The sequence below is a fragment of the Strix uralensis genome, chromosome 1 (genome assembly GCF_047716275.1).
Source record: "Strix uralensis isolate ZFMK-TIS-50842 chromosome 1, bStrUra1, whole genome shotgun sequence".
Taxonomy (NCBI): Eukaryota; Metazoa; Chordata; class Aves; order Strigiformes; family Strigidae; genus Strix; species Strix uralensis.
In genome coordinates this window covers 49,305,129-49,324,684 of record NC_133972.1, presented here as the reverse complement: position 1 = coordinate 49,324,684, position 19,556 = coordinate 49,305,129, and the positions used below count along the sequence as shown (strand labels likewise).

Genomic DNA, 19,556 nt, shown 5'->3' with positions numbered 1-19,556 from the left:
AACAAGATGAGACTGGGCTGATTTGTTAATAAACAAAAGCTGGTTTTATGTTACTGTTTGCTCCCACAGAAGGCCTTTTTGTTTTCATCTTTTACATGTACATGACTTTACAGGGAAAATTGTGCTATTTGCTATTGCTTTCCAGTGCTCTGTTAGGCTGGGATTATGCAAACTGCACCATAATGAACAAGTGATTCATTTGGAGGGAGCTGCAGCTCCAGCCTTCCAGAGCTGTGGGATCTGACATAACGAAACACAAAAATATTGCAATATGGAAATGAATTCACATACAAGCACAGCTGCCCAAAGCTGCCCCTGCCACCCCTAAGTGCAATAGGTGAGACTTTCTGAGCCAAGAGGAATCCAGTTAGTGCTTGTTCATGGGGAGGGTAGAAAGGAGGAATATCAGTAAAACAATGCTGCTTCTTCCCGCTCTTAGAGAGATCTATGCTGATCAATCTAGACATAATGATTTTCTGAAATTCTGGAAAAATTACTTGTTTGGAAAAAAATAACCTGCTGATATCACTTAAAGTCCAACTAAGTAGTCCATCAGTAGGAACATGGTACAGAAAGCTGATCCTTTTCTGTTTTGAAATTATTTTCTTTCTTTTATTGTTCTTATATAGTAAGGACTTTATAAAGACTTTAAATAGCAGATCTGAGAGAAGAGAAAAAGTGGCTTTTGGTAATTTCACATGTATTGTTAGGCTAAGAGCATAAACAGAGAGAATAGTGGTGAAATTACGATTTAAAAGATACATGTAATTTTGTCACAGGGTGGCTCATCTGAGAATAGAGGGAAAGGCAGTATTCATGTACATGCAAATGAATCTTGACTTTCTTGAGTATTAATAGAGCAAAAATGAAAAATGCACATATATTAGTAAACTGCTAGTAGGAAAAGACTAGGCTTCCTCAGGAGTAGATTTGCTAGAAGATACAAACACAAAGACTCTAAAAGAAGCAAGAACCCATAAATTAATTCCTGTTCATTTTTCCCAACATAATTAATTTATGAGAGAGTATTTACTTTCTGGCAACCTGGGTCCTCGATTGTCTCTTTTTCAGAGGATTGTGATAAAGGCTTCTTTTTACAGATGTAACCAAGTTGCTTATCACAAACATCAGTTGCCCAGTATCCATCCTAGAATATCAGGGAGAAGAAATGAATGTAAAAAAAGGGGCACTCATAAACATAAGAAAACTAGTGTTTTCCTCTTTCTTCACTACAAGGCCCACTGAAATATGTTACCTAGGAAGGCTATTGGATCATGGCTGGAGGTTTATTTTTTAAAAAAATATAGACACATCTGTCAGGATTGGTTTAAGATCCATTTGATGCTGTTTTGAGATGATAGAAGGAAATAACATCTTGACGTCTCAGCATTACTTGCTATCATAACTATCTATTTAATGAGGGGGTTTGTAAATAGACATCTCATCTGGGGCTAATGGATCTGCATTTAGAGCAGGATTATTTAACAACACTTCTGGAAAAAAGATCAATGAAACTGAAATAATGCACATCTGAGTGTGTTGCAGTAAATCTGTTTTATCCATCAGGGAGAAGACTCTGAAAATTACTAATTTCTTTTAAAAAAGGAATTATGTAAAAAATAAAATTTAAATAGGAGCTTTTTCCCCCATAAATTCTGATTTAGGATCAATTCTATTTATGCCTAAAACTGGCAAACATCAATATTATTCTACAATACAACAGTTCTTTCAATAACTACATTACTTTCATAACAACATTTTCAATGTTTCTCTTAAAATTCATGACACTTTTTGTGTGTGTATATGTATACATGTACATGTATGTAAATGTGTCAAACAACCATGTGTTGCAAGAAAATAAAGTTTGTGAGTGAAGTGGTCAGAAATACTATAGGATTTTAGAATAGGTATTTGGCAGGTAGTGTGAGTGCTCTCTTTGTCACAGCTGAAGAATCATGCCCTAGTACCAGGTCTCCATTCCTCAATGACATGTCTCAGTGAAGTGACATTGAGGGACATAATGGTCTATCGGATTGGAAAATGAGGTATGCAAATAGCGTCTATGATAACCACACAATGTATTAACTAGTTCATTCCTTTTCCTCTCCCAGAGCTATAACTTTTTTCATTGCTGCAGCATTAGAATGAATCTAATATAAAATTTCTGGATCAGACTTTTCACCAGATAAGACATTTCAAAAGGTAGCACTAGGAAAATGCTATGTCTCTATTTCTGATCTCTTCTGTCCTCTGAACATCTCATCTGGTTGATGCCAAATTTATGGGGAAAACTATTTTAAATTAATACAAAAAATGACTCCTGAATAAATGTGTAATGGCAAGTGATTTCAGACTGATGTAGTTACTAGTTTGCATTACTATAAAATGATTACATGGTTATACCTGTCCCTTCATAACAATGCAGTCCTCCAGACCGTTTATGTAGGTGGGATGCCTGTGCTGCCATTTTGTGAATGTCACAGGAGTCCCATCACTCCACTCAAAATAGAAGTGAGCCTTGAGGTCGTTCAGACCCAGCCATAGTTCTTCTGTTGGCTCTGAAGCATGGAAAGAAATAAGTTTGCTTACAGTCCGCTACATAATACAGTGAACATTTTCACATCTGGAACAAACAGGGACTGATAAATTTTGGATGTGGTACATGAGAGGTGGTCTTTGTGCTTTAACAAAAATGCTGGTTTCCTCTCAGATCTGCAGTAAGAGATGTCTTGGTCTGTACTGAAAAGGCCTCAAATTCCATCTGAAATACTGAGTTTAATAAACATAAGGCTCTTTATGGATGGCAGAAGATTTTTACAAACTGTGATTCAGAACAACAAAATGGCCCTTAGCATGGAGGGTAAAACAACGAGTGTCCCACCTGTCATAGAATCCAAGAATCATAGAATGATTTGGGTTGGAAAGGACCTTGAAGACCATCTCGTTCCAGCCCCCCTGCCATGGGCAGGGACACCTTCCACTAGACCAGGTTGCTCAAAGCCCCGTCCAACCTGGCCTTGAACACTTCCAGGGAGGGAGCAGCCATAGCTGCTCTGGGCAACTTGTTCCAGTGTGTCACCACCCTCACAGGAAAGAATTTCTTCCTTCTATCTAATCTAAATCTACCCTCTTTCAGTTTAAAACCATTACCCCTTGTCCTATCACTACACTCCCTGATAAGGAGTCCCTCCCCATCTTTCTTGTAGGCCCCTTTTAAGTACTGGAAGGCTGCTATAAGGTCTCCCTGGAGCCTTTTCTTCTCCAGGCTGAACCACCCCAACTGCTCAGCCTGTCCTCACAGGGGAGGTGCTCCAGCCCCCTGATCATCTTCATGACCTTCCTCTGGACCCGCTCAAGCAAGTCCATGTCTTTCTTATGTTGGGGGTCCCAGAGCTGTCAGGAGATCATACTGAGCCCAAGCCATGAGGACATCTGCCAATACATCCCCTTCATGGAGAAGCATTAGAGTGCTTGTAATGGCCCATCAGGGGGGTTCACCAAGTCCAGCAAGTGTCGCGACTGGTTACTACAGATCCAAGGAAAAGCGGAAGTCAGAAAGATACTATTTTCTTAGAAGGATATACAGCAAGAGGTTAACCTCAGCAAGAGGTTTTAATTTTAGGAAGCTAAATTTCCTATACGTTTAGAGATCAGATTTAAAGATTTTGAACATACAATAAAGGTGGCAAAAGTGCAATTTTTAGACATCTTCATGCGTCTCTATTTTTTTCTTTTAATTTATAGTGTTTTATAATGTAGATTATTTCTTGATAAATATAAATATACTTCTATATTTATGCAACAGCAACAACAGAAAAGAATACCATAAGTTATATTTAGTCTTCCACTTGTAACATTTCAGAAAAAAAGCATTACTATTTAATACGAAGCCCAGCTTTTATGTTACAGATGGGGCAAACAAAATACAGGCCTACATATATACTCACTGTAACCAAGCTGTGACACTAGAAAGCTGTATTCAGCAATGTTGTGGACACTTGCCAAATCTCCATTTTGCCTCTTACATGAAGTCAGAGCATCTTTCCATATTTTGAGTTCCCGTTGAATGCTGTAGCAGTGGCCTGCATATGGCCACCAGCCATCTGGGCATTTAATACATCTCAATTCCTCTAAAATCAAAGCACAATTTTTCAGAGCAATTTTGTACGAGGAAAATAGAGAACACCAGAATGAGGTCTCTCGAGCACTCTTTACAGAAGTGGGACTATATGAATAAACATAAAGCTGTAGTTAGAAATGCAAATACATTCAAATGAAAAACAGATATTAAGCCACAGTATGTTAAATATGCAAATAGAATGATGTCTCCAGAGAATCATTGAAAAATGCCCATATTGTGTCAGAAATGCAATTTGAAATAATGCTCTGGGAGGAAAGAGAGACTAAAGCAGACATCAGCCTCTCCTCTCTTTGCCCCCAGAACAGTTCGGTCAGCGTACCCTGGTCTCCCATGCTTCATGCAATGGCTGACATTAGGCTCTGCCTCCTGTTCAATGTCTTCTTGCAAACACATAATTTTCAGATATGGAAAAGTGTGAAGTATTTCTTTGGCAACTGCAGGTCAGTAAACAGTGCAAATTAATGCAGAGTTGGTAGTTTTCATACTAACTCAGTGTCTTTTTTATTACTTAGATTCCTAAATATCTTTAAAAGCTAACCTTAAGCTTACTTTAAAAACAGAGTCCTGCATTTCTTTTTAAGGTTAATAGGGGAATAAAGATTATATGAAATTATTTCTCTATTTTCTTTACTATAACTACTTCTTTAAAGATAGTTTTTATTACATTCCCAGATGACAGCCTCCAGCAGATTCCCTCCTGCATGTGGCATGTTCATAGCCACATTGTGTCATTGAAGCCTCAGGTCGGGTGAAATGTAGCCTGTGGGAATACTGCTGCTCCTCCTGCTCTACTCCTATGAACCCAATACATTGCAAACTGTTGTCATCAGAGGAGGATTTTTTGCATTACTATTAGAGTAACTGCAATTGATCATTTGGAACAAATTAGTAGAAAATGAGAGGCATAAAATTTCTACTGTATTTATGCAAATTTGATTGCTGGCACTGGTTACCATGACAGAGAAGCTTTTATCTGTCTTGCAAGAATGAATGACAGAGTGATGGAACAAAATAATAATATTCTCCTATGAATGGTTAATACACAATGGGAAGACAAAAGCAATATCTAAAAGTCTGTGTGTGCATGTATAGCAGTGTTTTTCAAAGGTTTCTAACATCTTGGTTGGAAAAGAATGTTGCATACCTTTTATTTACATATCTTTCTAGATTGCTCTTTCTAGAAGGCAAAGAAAAATCTTTCTTTTTATTTGGCTAGCCTACCTTTGGGTATAATGTCAGACACTAAACTGAAGTTTCTCTTTTTACAAATGTAGCCGAGCCTCTGGTTACATGCTTGGTTTTCCCATGTAGCATTCTTTCTAGGATTCATCACTCCACAGATTCTCCCAGGGAGCAGGAAAGGACTTCCTTTGAGTCAGAGAGAAAATAGAATCTCACAGCAAACATAAATAAAAATATTAACAAAACCATCATATTATCAGTAGAAACTTCTTTTGTGGTTTATAGGATGACGCTTTTAGCCCATGCTTTGAGAGTTAAGTTTGACCCTCCACTGACTTTGTGTCAGGATAGTATGGGGAAATTTCTGGTTCTTTTCCTGATATCCTGGTGCTTACAGATGGAGCAGCTGAAGGTAGACCATTATGCTGTATCAAAAACTTACAAACTTCAAAAATGCTCATTTTTAAATTATACCATCCCTCCAGTATATCTCAAGAATGTCACAATTCTACTTTCCTATAAAATAGCTTTTCTCTTTTCTGTTGCAGTGTGCAAAAACCTCTGTAAGTAGCTGTGTTGGGTTTGTGTGTGTGGTGTGGTTTTGGTAGTGGGGGAGGGGGTTACAGTGGTGCCCCCTGTGAGAAACTTCTCAAAGTTCCCTCTTCGATAACATATTTAAGACGGGGAAACTCAGAGGAGGAGTGGGAGTTGTGAGAAGGAGTTGCAAGAAGGACACCTATGCGAACACTGAGGTCAGGAGGAAGCGGCAGTAGGTGCGCTGGAGCAGAGACCCCCTGCAGCCTGTGGTGAGAGAGCAGGCTGCTGCCCTGAAGCCTGTGGAGGTCCACAGTGGAGCAGATGCCCACCTGCAGCCCACGGAGGACCCCACACCGGAGCAGGTGGCTGCACCTGAAGAAGACCAGGGATGTGTGGGAAGACCCTGCTGTTGTAGTCAGGCACTAGGAGGACTGCAATGTGCAGGAGGGATCCACGCTGGAGCAGCTCGGGAAGAGTTGCAGCCCATGAGAGGGACCCCAAGCTGGAGCAGGGGAAGAGTGTGAGAAGTCCTCCCCCGAGGAGGAAGGAGCAGTACCAACAACGTGTGAGGGACTGACCACAACCACATCTCCTGCCCCCACCCTGCACAGCTGGGGAGGGAGGAGGTAGAGAAATTGGGAGCAAAGCTGAGCCTGGGAAGAAGGGAGGGGTGGGGAGAAGGTGTTTTTAAGATATGATTATACTTCTCACTGTCCTACTCTGTTTGTTAAGTGGTGATGGTGTTCAAATTAAATTTATGTTCTTTTTCTTCCCCAGTTGAATCTGTCTTTTAGTCATGACCATAATGGTGAATCCCTTCCTATCCTTACCTCGATTCCCAAACTTTTTACTTTATTTTTTCCTTCCCATTCCTGAGGGGGAAGGGGTGAGTAAGCAGCTGCATGGTGCTCAGTTGCCCTCTAGGCTCAAACCATGACAGCAGCAAAAGAAATAGCCTGATACAAATTTTTGAAAACTTAAAGGAAAGTTTAATTATTCCTTTACCACCTTGTAACATTTCCAAAACAGGAGATGGCTTGAAATACTCGTGGTACAAAGGAAACATGGGACCAAAAAACCAACAAGCAAACAGAAGAACTCCCCATTTGTGAGGAGCATCACAAACCCACTCCTGTCTCCCTTCCTTGAGGTGGCCCAGTGCAATTTTGCATAAACGGCTGAGGAATTATGAGCTGGCTCTATAAGCCTCTCAATAATATTTAGAATTTCTCCAGACAACATAGTGTCATTATTTTCTAAATATTTTTCTGCTTTTGGAAGGTATGATTTATATTTATACTCTTGGGCAACATGTTATGGAAAAATTCTGATCTTTGGTCTGTAGCATTATTTATCACTCCAAATGATACTCAGCTTTCATAAAAAAGATCTTCGCTTATATAAGAAAATAAAAGAACTTGCTATAGCTGATATCCACAGTGAACTTTGTAATTTGGAAGTGTACTTCTTAAAATAAAGATCTAGATCTTCAGCTATTGTAAACCAGAACGGGTTTTCCTGAAATAAAAGTAGCTAGGGTAGTTTTATTAGTTGGTGTCTGATAGAATTCCTTCAAAGATTACAAAATAGATACAGTTCTTACCTGGAGCCCAGTTTAAATATCTGAAAGGGCTGCCCCCAGCCCATTGCCATCCACTGTTGAAATCCAAAGTATTCAATCCAATCCAGAATGAAAAACTGAATTTTTTAGTTAGCTCTAAATTAGAAAAAAAAGTCAGTTGTATCTCCCTATTCTCATTCTTAGCAAGTTCATCTAAAAGAAATATAGTCAAAAGTAAGAAATTTCTGTTTCTTAGTTTAAACCAGCCCCATTCCAATATTTTCCACATTACTGAGGTGCACAGATTAAAAAAGTAAAATAGGTAAATGAATAAATATTGATTTAGCGGAGATCTCAGTAGTTAAAAGGGAAAACGAACATCTCATTTCACTACTTAAATAAGAGTTTACTTCTCTCACTTTTTTTCATTACAACATAACGTCAATGACCAGCTGGAGTGCATGGAGCTCTGCCTGGGGATGGATGAGGAGCGGACCATGAGCTTATGGGTCAGGATTAAAGGGAAGGCAGGGACAGGAGACGTTATAGTGGGGGTCTGCTACAGGTCACCTGACAAGGAAGACCGAGCGGATGAAGCCCTCTATAGACAGATAGGAGCAGCCTCACATTCACACGCCCTGGTCCTCATGGGGCACTTCAGCCACCCCAGTATCTGTTGGAGGAACAACTCAGCAGGGCACAAGCAATCCAGGAGGTTCCTTCTCCAAGTTATAGAGGAGCCAGTGAGGAGAGGGGCTATGCTGGACCTTGTTCTCACAACAAGAAGGGGCTGGTGGGGAATGTGAAGCTCAAGGGCAGCCTTGGCTGTAGTGACCATGGAATGGTGGAGTTCAAGATCTTTAGGGCAGTGAGGAGTGTGCACAGCAAGATCGCTACCCTGGACTTCAGGAGAGCAGACCTTGGCCTCTTCAGGGATCTGCTTGGCAGAGTAGCATGCGTAAAGCCCTGGAGGGAAAAGGGGCCCAAGAAAGCTGGTTAATATTCAAGGATGACCTCCTTCAGTCTCAGGAGCGATGCATCCTGACAAAGAAGTAGTCAGGTAAAAACACCAGGAAGCATGCATAGATGAACAAGGAGCTCCTGGACAAGTTCAAACACAAAAAGGAAACCTACAGAGGGTGGAAGCAAGGACAGGTAGACTGGGAGGAATACAGAGAAATTGTCTGAGCAGCCAGGGATCAGGTTAGGAAGGCCAAAGCCCTGATAGAATTAAATCTGGCCAGGGACATCAAGGGCAACAGGAAAAGCTTCTGTAGGTACATTGATGATAAAAGGAAGACTAAAGAAAATGTGTGCCCTCTCCAGAATGAAACAGGAGACCTGGTTACCTGAGATATGGAGAAGGCCAAGGTACTCAATAACTTTTTTGCCTCAGTCTTCACTGACAAATGCTCCAGCCACACTGCCCAACACATAAGGTAAAGGCAGGAACTGGGAGAAGGAAGAACCACCCACTGTAGGAGAAGATCACAAGTGCACAAGTCCATGGGACCTGATGAGATGCATCCATAGGTCCTGAAGAAACTGGCAGATAGAGTGGCTAAGCCACTGCCATCTTATTTGAGAAATCATGGCAATCTGGTGAAGTTCCCACTGACTGGCAAAGGGGAAACATAACCTCCATTTTTAAAAAGGGAAAAAAGGAAGACCCAGGGAACTACAGGCCAGTCAGTCTCACCCCTGTGCCTGACAAGATCACGGAGTGGATCCTCCTGGAAACTATACTAGGACTCATGGAAAATAAAGAGGTGATTGGTGACAGCCAACATGGCTTCACTAAGGGCAAATCGTGCCTGACAAATTTGGTGGCCTTCTATGATGGGGTTACAGCACTGATGGATAAGGGAAGATCAACTGACGTCATCTGCCTGGATTCATGAAAAGCATTTGACGCTGTCCCGCATGACATTTGTGTCTCTAAATTGGAGAGATATGGATTTTATGGATGGACCACTCAGTGGATAAGGAATTGGCTGGATGGTTGCACTTGAATAGTTGTGGTCAACGGCACGATGTCCAAGTGGAGAGCAGTGACGAGTGACATTCCTCAGGTGTTGGTATTGGAAGCAGTGTTGTTTAACATCTTTGTTGGTGATGTGGACAGTGGAATTAAGTGCACCCACAGCAAGTTTGGTGATGACACCAAGCTGTGTGGTGCGGTTGACACGCTGGAGGGAGGGGATGCCATCCAGAGGGACCTGGACAGGCTGAAGAGGTGGGCCTGTGAGAACCTCATGAAGTTCAACACAGCCAAGGGCAAGGTCCTGCACCCTGGTCAGGGCAACCCAGTGGGTAGGCTGGGGGATGAATAGATTGAGAGCAGCCCCGTGGAGAAGGACTTGAGTGTATTGGTGGATGGAAAACTGACTATGAGCCAGCCAACTGCATCCTGGGCTGCATCAAGAGAAGTGTGGGCAGCAGGTTGAGGGAGGGAATTCTCCCCCTCTACTCCTCTCTCATGAGACCCCACCTGCAGTGCTGTGTCCAGCTCTGGGGCCCCCAGAAGAGACAGGGGGCCCCAGAGACATGGGTCAAGAAAGACATGGACCAGCTCAAGTGGGTCCAAAGGAAGGCAACAAAGATGATCAGGGGCTGGAGCACCTCCCCTGTGAGGACAGGCTGAGAGAGCTGGTGTTGTGCAGCCTGGAGAAGAAAAGGCTCCGGGGACACCTTATTGTGGCCTTCCAGTACTTAAAAGGGGCTACAAGAAAGACAGGGAGGGACTCCTTATCAGGGAGTGTAGTGATAGGACAAGGGGTAATGGTTTTAAACTGAAAGAGGGTAGATTTAGATGAGATAGAAGGAAGAAATTCTTTCCTATGAGGGTGGTGAGACCCTGGAACAAGTTGCCCAGAGAAGTTGTGAATGCCCCCTCCCTGGAAGTGTTCAAGGCCGGGTTGGACGGGGCTTTGAGCAACCTGGTCTAGTGGAAGGTGACCCTGCCTGTGGGTTTGGAACTAGATGATCTTTAAGGTCCCTTCCAACCCAAACCATTCTATGGTTCTATAAGAGATCATTATCATATGTTGTCCTAGAAGATTAATAATCCTTGAAAAACAGAGGAAAAAGATAAATTTGAGGACCAGACCATAGCCCTGCTCAGGAATGAGTGCACCATCATGAAGGCAAGCAGAGAAAACCCTCCCCTTCAGACAGGCTCCAGAAGATGCAGTAGCTCCCACCTGGAGCCCAACGGTGGGATGGGGCCATTTTCCCCCCTATAGAGGTTTGGGACCAACCCTTCATAAAAAAACACCAGCTAGTAGAAGGGCCGTTCAGACAATCTCCCTTTTGGCAGCTGCTGAACCACCCCTGACATTCTGCCTTCTTTGCTGAGACAGAAGACAAGGTAGCCAACTTCATCATCTAAACGTCTGGGGCAGCATATTTTAAGGTCTTGTTCTCTATCATTTTACCTCCTATATATGCTTGCTCATGAATCTCTGTGATGCTTAAGAGTTCTGCGTCTTGCTGCTGACAGCTTTTCCTTGCTTGGTGCCATGTTAGAGCTGATTCTGAGTTTATCTGATAGTGAATGCCAGTTGAGACATCTTCCATCCAAAATCTTTCTGTGTCATCTGGAAGAAGAAGTGACATAGAGCACGGCTGTTAGAGGATTGACATTGCACCAACTAAAAGCCAGTGAAGTATGTAATGATGTGAAATCTCTAAAAATGCACAGTATTAAATGTATGCTATCATCAACTTTAAAGTACCAGAAAAATTGAAATCAGATTAGGCATCAATTTTTTAAAAAGTGTAATTTTTTTAAATTAAAAATATTGTTTTAAATTTATAAGTTTTTAGAAGGGAGTGGATGGGTTTCCAATATTTGCTTTTAGATTTTCTTTTACACAAAATGTAAATCATACCTATATAAACCAGACATATTTGTTGATTGAAAAAAGAGACTGCAGGGTGATGTCAGAGGAGGAAAGTAAGCGTGTAGGTGAACTATGACTCTGGAGGATCTTCATCCCTGTGGGGCAGGAACTGCCTCTTAGTTCATCATCAAGAGAAGCAGTTTTTCAAAAATGGCAGAACCTGGCCCTTGACAGCTTGAGGAGCTATAAAAACAGTCTATGTTTCATGACAATTAAATAAATAAAATGCAGGACTTACTTATTAGTGGGCAAAATCCATACCGTTTATCAGCATCAAAGTCTGCAGTTGTCGCACACCAGAGCCAGCCATCTGACCTACCAGCATCTGTGCACTCATTGTACTGTTTGCCTTCGTATTTGAAAGGGAAAACACATGGCTGTCCATTGGCATTTCCTTGTAATGTAAAGGTATCTAGGGGGAAGAAAGGGTTAAGAGAACAAATGAAAATAAAGAAAGGGTTAAGAGAACAAATTAAAATAATCATAAAATCATAAATATGACTTTCTGATAATGGATCTAACTATCTATCAGTATATCTGTCTATCTAAATTGAGAGATCGCATCATCTTTTTTTAACTAATTTTTATCATTTTTCCCCCTTGTGTAGCTAGAGATTTTAAATAATATGTTTTATTAAATTTTGGGGTTTAAATACTGTGTTTAGAGTTTGATATATAGGTCTTGTAGGAAAGTCAAATTCTGTGATGGTAAGTTGCTAAGTTGTGGTTTCTGACAACAGAAAAAACACAAGAAGATCACAGACGAGTTCACTGCATTGTTGTGTTCTGTACGCCTCAGTAGGTTTGCTTTATCACTCCATCTTTTCATTAATTGTTTAAAGTAAAAGGATAGCTGAGCAGAGAGAATACAGATCATGATCAAGTTGTCATGAGCATATTTACACAGTAAAAATTTTAGGTTTCAATTGCACATTTCTGCACTTGGAGAGGTCATGCAGATTTACCCTCAACTGATGAATAAGATAGGCAGTGCTTCATCTTTTTAAGCTATCACAGTATTATGGGAGCATTCTTTTATCCTGAAATTTCTGTTATACACTCTCAATCTCACATTCATGCAAAAACATTCTTCTGCCCAGTTCTACATACAGTACTGCTTTACTGTTTCTCTCTATAGCTATACCAAATGAGTGATTTACGTCTTCAGACTATAACTGTTCTTCTAATTTGGTCAGACTGAAGGGGAGGAGCCAGTTCTTCTTTCTCATACCTCATGTCTTGGAGCAAAAAGAGAAACTTGCACAGCTATCATGAAAACACGACTCTAAAACCTTTTGACTGATCACTGCACAATGGATGTGACGGGGAAGGTAAATGCTCCATGCTTCCTCATCTCTCATCGCCCTCCCATACAGTGCCACCTGATTTAATATTCCCACAGAAAGAAATTCCGGTTTAAAGACTCTGCTCTTATTACCTCCATTTCCCCCAACATCCCTACATCTCCCCTCTTTTATTCTGTGAATCAAGAACTGCCAGGATAATACCAAATATACCCTTTAGATCGTGTATCGAATCTGTTAACAAATACAAAATAATCAGCCTATGCATTAAAACTGTAAAGCTGCCCAAGGAAAAGCATTTTCATATCTAGTTTAACACAAAACCAACAGAAAACTTACCCAGTGACTGTAATGAACCATGCACGAGGGAAAGAACAACTAGGAACCTGAAGAAACTCATTGCAAATGTAACTTGCTTTTCATTTCTCTACCAAAAGTTGAACTATAAGTTTGGCAGTATATAAAATCCTTCTGAGTGAGGATAGTAACAGGTCCTCTGTGTCAAAGGCTTGATGGATAAAGCTCTGTACTCTAAATAAGGAAATATCCTGTCACATGGTATTTTGAAATAACTAGAGTGCACATTGCAAACACTGCTCTCTGAAGAGCGAGTGACTTCCAAAACTGAAGTCTTCATCCTTGTAACTAGAGGTGGTGACATTTGTCTTTTTCTGGAACTTTGCTAGTATTATATACGGATCAGTTGTTGGGGTGCTGCACAGGACAGATATCTAAAAAAGCAACTTGAGAATTGGTGACAAGAAACCTGCAGTGAAATATCATTGATTTAAAAAAACCTCTGCTTTAACCCTTACATCTCAGGAATAAAGAGAGACAAAACCCCAGTGGTTCAGTTCATCTCTATATCTACATATCTAGAGAAAAGAGAACAAATTTTACAGGACCTACAGTATTCACTGCATTGTCAAGTACTGCTCACTTTGAGGGCTAATATTGCTTTTTTTCTGCACTGTTACACTGCTTCCTTTGATCACAGTTTGAGTCTGGGCTGTTTATAACTTGTTGAAGATCTGAAAGAAGGGAAAATGTTCAGTGCTAGAGGCTAGTGATAAGCTTCCCTGTAGCAGGAGAGAAACTTTTGCCTGGAATACTTCTGTCAAGCAAAAGGATGTTTTCATCTATCTGAGAAATTCCTGATGAAGGTGTTCCAGGACAAAGCCAAACATAAGCTAAATTGGAAAAGCTCCTTTTAATCTGTGAACAAAGTGTTCGTCTGAAGACTTATATTGGCATGGCAATTCTTGTACAACTATGCTGCAAAGCTGTGCTGGCAAATATTCACATGCAGACAAATCCTACTGTTCCTTTTGTTTATTTACATCAGTGAAATTAAAAGAAGTTATGATAATGAAATTGAAAAAAGCAAGAAGTGAAATAGTGGTGAGAGATATGTACAGAAGCTGAACAGATGATGTCATATGAGGAGCAGCTATCTTTGCTTTTATTTATAAGGTGTTAGGAAAAATTATTGAAAGAACTAGCTAATCTTGCTGACTGTTAAAAAGTATTAAAAGAGAAAAATTTTTCAGAAAATAATGGCTAGATTTCAGTAAAAGTATGAATTGAATAAACTTTAATAATAACTATTCTATTTGCAGGTGACAATCAGGGAGAGCTTAGTGTGAGCAAGTCTTGCAGGAGTAGCCCAAAGTTGTAAAGCTGAGTGGTGCCACAGAAAACAATGGGGTGGGAGAGAAATAGAAACTGAATTTACTGAGTGAAACCATATTTTGGATACATCTGAAATCACAAAATGAAATTACTCCAACAGAGGGGATCCTAAGGGAAAATACCTGGAGGACACAATTCCTGCTAGTTCCCTCCTCTGCATCACAGAATGCCAGCTGCACGCTGGTTCAAACTGGGCTTTAGTTCCCCTCTTGTGTAAATGGATGCTTCTGAGGATTCAGCTCCCCAGGGCTGCAGAGTGATCAGGGGAGTTTAGTGCAGACACTGGGGTAGTCTAAAAGAGGAATTGAGCACTTCAGAGCCGCCCCTTTTACATGACCAACCGGCTTGATGCTGGTTACAAACCTTTTTGTGTCAGTGTCCTGCATGTTGAATTTCACTTGTGAAATAACCTGTTCTCACCAGGGTGCTAAATTCTTGATTGTATTTACACCAAAAAAAACCCAGGACTCCAGTGCCTAGAAAAGAAACTTAATTACTTTTTATTATTATTTCTTTTAACCTTCCAACTTGCTCAGTAGACCCTGTGCAGCCTGGGGAAGGCAGGTTGTTTGCTGAGGCTATCTGCTAAGCACTCTTCCCCATAAAGTGTTTGGTGTCTAAGTTATATTTGCTGCTCACCTAAATGCTATTTTGTACTGCTTTCTACTGTTTTTCCAGCATCTTAAACTTAGTCTTCTTGCAGATTCCTACTACAGTATCATCTGCGGCATTCCTTAGTTTTGAGTTCTTTTTTCTTACATTTAAAAATGTCGAGTTGGTGTTTTTCAAGCTGAATTCAAAGTGACAATAAGAAAAACCCTCCCTGTTATTGGCAAAAGGGTTACTGTGCAGACAGAAGGACCTCCCTTCCCCTTTCCTCTCACTTGATTCACAGGGAAGGTTGAAGCTGAAAATTACACTATTAAAAACTTTATTTATTTCCAAGCATTAACAAAAAGAAGGAAGAATGCAGCGTGAGAATATTTTAACTCACATTGGTGAACATACTACAGCTAACAATCATATTGTTAGAAAGAAAAGACAGAAAAAAGACCAAAACCTACACCTAAGCTTAATATCCTTTGCTGGTATGAACTGTATTTTCCATAGCAGAAGATGAAAATGACAACGTTTTCTATCCCAAAGTTATCTGAGATAAGTATATGAAGCACTATTTTATAAGTGTAATAGGATACAACTATAAGGAACAATAAAAGTGCTGGTCTGATGGAGTAAAGTTTGTGGGGCAAAATGAGTTCAAGATTGCAACAGAGTTGGGCAGATTTTATTTTTATTTCTTTGCAGCATCCAGAAAATCATCAGAATACAGTTCTAAACAGTAATCACACCTTATTGAATATTCATTCTCACTAGTCAACTTTTATAGTACTTTTTCAGTATGTTTATTTGTTCTTGACAAGTTATTTACACTAGTGTTTTTGCTAATACACTTGAGAACATCTTGACTGTTACAAAACTATAACATCCATAATATACTGATTTTGTAAAATATACCTGATACAAAAGAGTCTGCCAGTGCAAAAAGGGAAAAGGGATCTAATTTAAGATTAGAAATATCCTCACTAGAGACTTTTAACAGATACATCCTTTAATTTCAGCAAGTAACTTGCTCCTCTGAATTGGTACATGCCACAGGACCCATTCTCACCAATTCTTCAGTCACTGAAACATTATTTTAGAAGTGTGTCATTGCCAGAATCTGTTGATAGTTGGTTTTGTCTTTTTCTCTTGTAGAAATAGACTGACATGCCAGCTCCAAGAAGAGCGAGAATAGCCAAGAAAATGAGTGGCCAAACAGAGACATGAACAGGTGAGTGAGTCTCTTCGTTCTTTTCCTTGCCTGAAATGAATGCATGTAACTGTGAGAAACCTTAGTAATTTTTTATTCCACATACAACACGAAAAACATGGAGATGTTCTCTCCTGCCTGAACTTGGAGTTTGTTCACTGTAAATCTGAGCCCTGAATTGTTGCTGATCAGTAGCCAGGCCTCTGTTGCTAATGCTAACATGGTTTTAGTGGATCTAGATTAAGTGATATACAATGCATGCAGTGGATGCTTGTAAGAATTTAATGGAAATGGATGCTTTAGATATGATATGGGATACTAATTATTTGGAAATTAGTTTTACAATATTGTTATGTTACATTATTTACAATAAAGCCTGTGGAAGAAATGTGCATATACATCTACTCTCTGTACCTGTTCTCAGTAAGTCACAAGTCAGGTCACTGCTGAGCTTGTCAACTCAGGGTTAGCCCTGCAGCAGTCCAGTCAACCAAGTGCATGTGAGTGCTTGTGTACATGTAAAAGGCACCATGGGATTACCCTGAGTGATTTATAACCACGCATCCCAGTAACTGTCAGCAGGACTTGATCTTTAAAAGGGGGTGATTTGGGAAAACTCATTTTAAGTTCATCTTGTATTTAGATTTTTGTTAATTTTCTCATGAAAGCTCTTACCTTTTTGCTGTAGAGGACTCCCACTTGGCTCAACTTCAATGAATAGCAAAGAAATAATATGACACTTCATTAGAATTCACAAGTTTGACAGTTTTGCTAAAATTATACAGGAACAAAACCCCCTGAAGTATTACCATTGCATTAATAACATATATGTCTATTATAAAAGGCTACATCAGTGAGACAAAAAATACGTTACTAAGTTTTTACCTTGCCATTTACCATTACCAAACTGTAATAAAACGTTATATTGGTTTTATATCTACCAACATTCAAATACTGACTGTTTTGTATATTCACTCAAAAATACCTTTTCATGTTTTTCCTGAAAGATTAATTTAATTTAATAAGAATATGATGTATATATCTTTGGAGATTAATTTAATGTAGCACATTTTAGGAAGCTCTGCGTGTCCAGAAGGATTCTGCTGTTACAATTAATTTTAAGATTCTTAAATGCCTTCCCTAGAAAATGCCCTCTGAATCAAAGCTGTATTCTTTCCATTTGCCTATGCATAAGAAAGAGACAAAAAAATACCTTTATAAAATCTTTTTTTGTTGAAGGGGTGTAAAAACTCTTTGACACTCAGAAAAGAAGAATTAAACATATTGGATATTCTTATAAAATAAGAAAAAATATTCTGAATCAAGACTCCCTTAATTATCAAGAAAATATTTCTCCTCTTGGATCCTTTACATCACAGTTTGAAAACACACTTGCTACCCAGAGAAACTATAAAGGCAACATGTAAAGTGGAAGCAGAGCAAAATGTGAAATGAGTAGGTACAAAGCAACAGTATCTCCTACTAAGGCAGGAAACAGTTACATATGAGAGCATCTTTTGATTCAATGGATGGATTTTAGTGCTTCCTTATTATTTTAGTACTATGTGGGATGGAATATAATTTGGATGTTCTCAGTAAATCTTTAATGGGGATTAACTGATTTACTGCCATGGGCATGTGTTGTTTTAAGCATGGAAATTAGAAGTACATGGGAGATAACTGTTTCTTTGTTACATTTCAGTTTGGTTTTTTTAAATTAAAGACTACACTTGGAAAACTATTAAAAGCTAACCCCAAATTTTCAATTATTTTTCTGAGAACTGCTGTGTCTTGCAATGGCTCTAGTATTGAAGTAACGCCCTTTCAACTTCTCATCCAAACAAAGGAATCTTAAAAATTTTTTTCATAGGAAATTATGTTTTCAACATAGGACAGAGATGTTCCCCACGATTTAATGGGGACAATGCACAATACAAAATTAAACCTGATCTCACAGCTACTACAAAAGAAAGTACAAAGGTTTAAAGATGGCAACCTACCATTTTTTAGGTAAGACTGATTTTAACACCTAACTTAAGAGAATGAAATGATAGTGTTTTCTTTCAGACAATTATAACTTTTGCATCTCCACTTGGGAATACTACATGTGGTTTTTTACCTCTGAAACATTAGTCTGGTATATACAATATTGCATGCAATTTTCCAGAAATGCTGGTAAGACAGTTTGTGTAATGACTTGAAGTTCTCATTTAATGTTAATTTTTATTTAATATATTATATTATTATTGTAACACAAACAGCTGACCTTTTAGTATCCCTGCGATATTACTGCCTTAAAGGTTGTTGAATCAGGCCCAATATGAGGCCACTTTTTGATGCTGAGTAGTAATATAGTTTTTGAGTATAACAAGCTTGGAGAGGAAGTTCAATTATTCAAATTAATTCCTCCTTGCAAAGGTATAGCAACTGTTACAATACTTCGTTTCAGGAAAAGTCGTAAGTTTGCACAAGTGTTTAACAGATGCTGTACCAATGCCTGTGTTCAGTATTCAAAAGTTTTCTGAAAGTGTTTTTCTCAACTTAGGCTGCATACAGCACATTACCATATTCCCACGCGAGTGCAGACAGTGATGCGAAGAGCTCACAGTCTGCAAAAACAGGCAACTACAAATGTTTAGAGAAATGAGATATGCCAAATAAAACTGTCTGAAATTACTTCCAGACATGTGGTGGACGGCTGTAACAGTTACTAGTAAACAGATCTGCTCTGTCACCAAGGCCTGAGTCACTAAGGACTTACCTTTGGGTTTTTTGCAGATAAATCCTTTTTCAGAAGAGCAATCAGTGTTGTCCCAATAACCGGATGGTGCAGTCATTTCAACACAGTGATGCTCCGCACTGGACTCTTTCTCCTCCCAATTGACAAAGTCCAGTGCAGCATTATCTAGCCACAACCACTGGCCTAAAGAACGACATACAGAGTAAAAAAAATTTAAAATGTTTCTCATGAATATTTTAACTCCTTAGCTCAGCACATGACTTGAAAAACTGGTTACTATTACATTTTTGAACAATAGACCATGTCATTTTTTTTGTAAAAAATACAGTTATTCTCAATTTTCTCATATTAGCAAAGCATTTTTCAATTAAATATTGAAAGTAAGACATTACCATCCACATTTCGGTAAAGTCCTATCCAGAAACCTCCTACTTTATTTCCAAGTGGTTGTATCGTATGGATCAGAAAGTCAGATTCATCTGTGTTTTCTACCGAAACCAAGGTAGCACCTGAAAGGCATTGCCAAGAAAATAACCGTAACCTACATGAGCAATTACTGGAATGACTTCCTCTTTCAAGTCTGTACAAACAATAACTTTTGAAAGTGTTATGCACGCTACTCTGTTGGCTTCCCCATTGCTTCTTACAGAGGACAGAGACCTGGATGTGCTTAGTGGCCGTGGC

The 19,556-nt window shown here is 39.5% G+C and overlaps 2 protein-coding genes across 2 annotated transcripts in view; both read right to left on the bottom strand.

The window, feature by feature from the left end:
- The window catches only part of LOC141942395 (macrophage mannose receptor 1-like), a 37,426-nt gene extending 24,329 nt beyond the window's left edge, over nucleotides 1–13,097 (bottom strand). The window contains exons 1-8 of the mRNA XM_074865484.1: nucleotides 12,970–13,097; nucleotides 11,565–11,738; nucleotides 10,859–11,020; nucleotides 7,464–7,577; nucleotides 5,363–5,509; nucleotides 3,948–4,130; nucleotides 2,404–2,558; nucleotides 1,034–1,147 (exon numbers count right to left, since the gene is read on the bottom strand). Coding sequence (XP_074721585.1) covers nucleotides 1,034–1,147; nucleotides 2,404–2,558; nucleotides 3,948–4,130; nucleotides 5,363–5,509; nucleotides 7,464–7,577; nucleotides 10,859–11,020; nucleotides 11,565–11,738; nucleotides 12,970–13,030 — 1,110 coding nt within the window. The 5' untranslated portion in view covers nucleotides 13,031–13,097. The remainder of the gene's footprint in view (nucleotides 1–1,033; nucleotides 1,148–2,403; nucleotides 2,559–3,947; nucleotides 4,131–5,362; nucleotides 5,510–7,463; nucleotides 7,578–10,858; nucleotides 11,021–11,564; nucleotides 11,739–12,969) is intronic.
- A 2,499-nt stretch (nucleotides 13,098–15,596) lies between these two features.
- LOC141942386 (macrophage mannose receptor 1-like) overlaps nucleotides 15,597–19,556 on the bottom strand; it is a 34,488-nt gene continuing 30,528 nt past the window's right edge. Inside the window, exons 27-30 of the mRNA XM_074865474.1 lie at nucleotides 19,265–19,381; nucleotides 18,894–19,055; nucleotides 16,808–16,840; nucleotides 15,597–16,183 (exon numbers count right to left, since the gene is read on the bottom strand). Of these exons, the coding sequence (XP_074721575.1) occupies nucleotides 16,014–16,183; nucleotides 16,808–16,840; nucleotides 18,894–19,055; nucleotides 19,265–19,381 (482 nt within the window). The 3' untranslated portion in view covers nucleotides 15,597–16,013. The remainder of the gene's footprint in view (nucleotides 16,184–16,807; nucleotides 16,841–18,893; nucleotides 19,056–19,264; nucleotides 19,382–19,556) is intronic.